This window comes from Plasmopara halstedii (genome assembly GCF_900000015.1).
Source record: "Plasmopara halstedii genome assembly, contig: Scaffold_2904, whole genome shotgun sequence".
In the NCBI taxonomy this organism is placed as follows: domain Eukaryota; phylum Oomycota; class Peronosporomycetes; order Peronosporales; family Peronosporaceae; genus Plasmopara; species Plasmopara halstedii.
Genome location: NW_020189809.1, coordinates 801,501 through 801,830, shown reverse-complemented (window position 1 = coordinate 801,830; position 330 = coordinate 801,501). Strand labels below are relative to the sequence as shown.

Sequence of the window (330 nt, the reverse complement as noted above, 5' to 3'; positions counted from 1 at the left end):
CACAAGGGAAGTGTGCAATCGTCATCAACAGACGGGGGGGGGGGCGTTTCGTTTATTACAGTATGACAGTGCAACTATTAGGTGGTGTCGAAGCTGTACGACGAGAGCGTTGGTTGATGTAGCTGGGTTAGCTGCAAGTGCACCACGGACCACAGGGTTGTTAATAAACTGGATTCGTGATGGCTTAGCCACACTAACACAGTTTTGATGATCGAGGTTGCCTTCCGTCACATGCCAGTCTCCTGGGTGATTCTTGGATCGAAATCGTGCTAGACGAATGTACCACTCACAACCAATAGTTGCACTGTCATATTGTAATAAACGAAACGT

At 47.9% G+C, this 330-nt stretch overlaps 1 protein-coding gene across 1 annotated transcript; it reads right to left on the bottom strand.

Annotated features, from left to right (window-relative positions):
- Positions 1 to 24: 24 nt before the first annotated feature.
- On the bottom strand, positions 25 to 311 carry PHALS_05588 (uncharacterized protein; the record flags this gene model as incomplete). Its single annotated transcript, XM_024719156.1, has 2 exons — positions 25 to 221; positions 284 to 311. The coding sequence occupies 2 exons, from the start codon at positions 309 to 311 to the stop codon at positions 25 to 27; spliced, it is 225 nt and encodes a 74-aa protein (XP_024584483.1).
- Between the last annotated feature and the right edge of the window lie 19 nt (positions 312 to 330).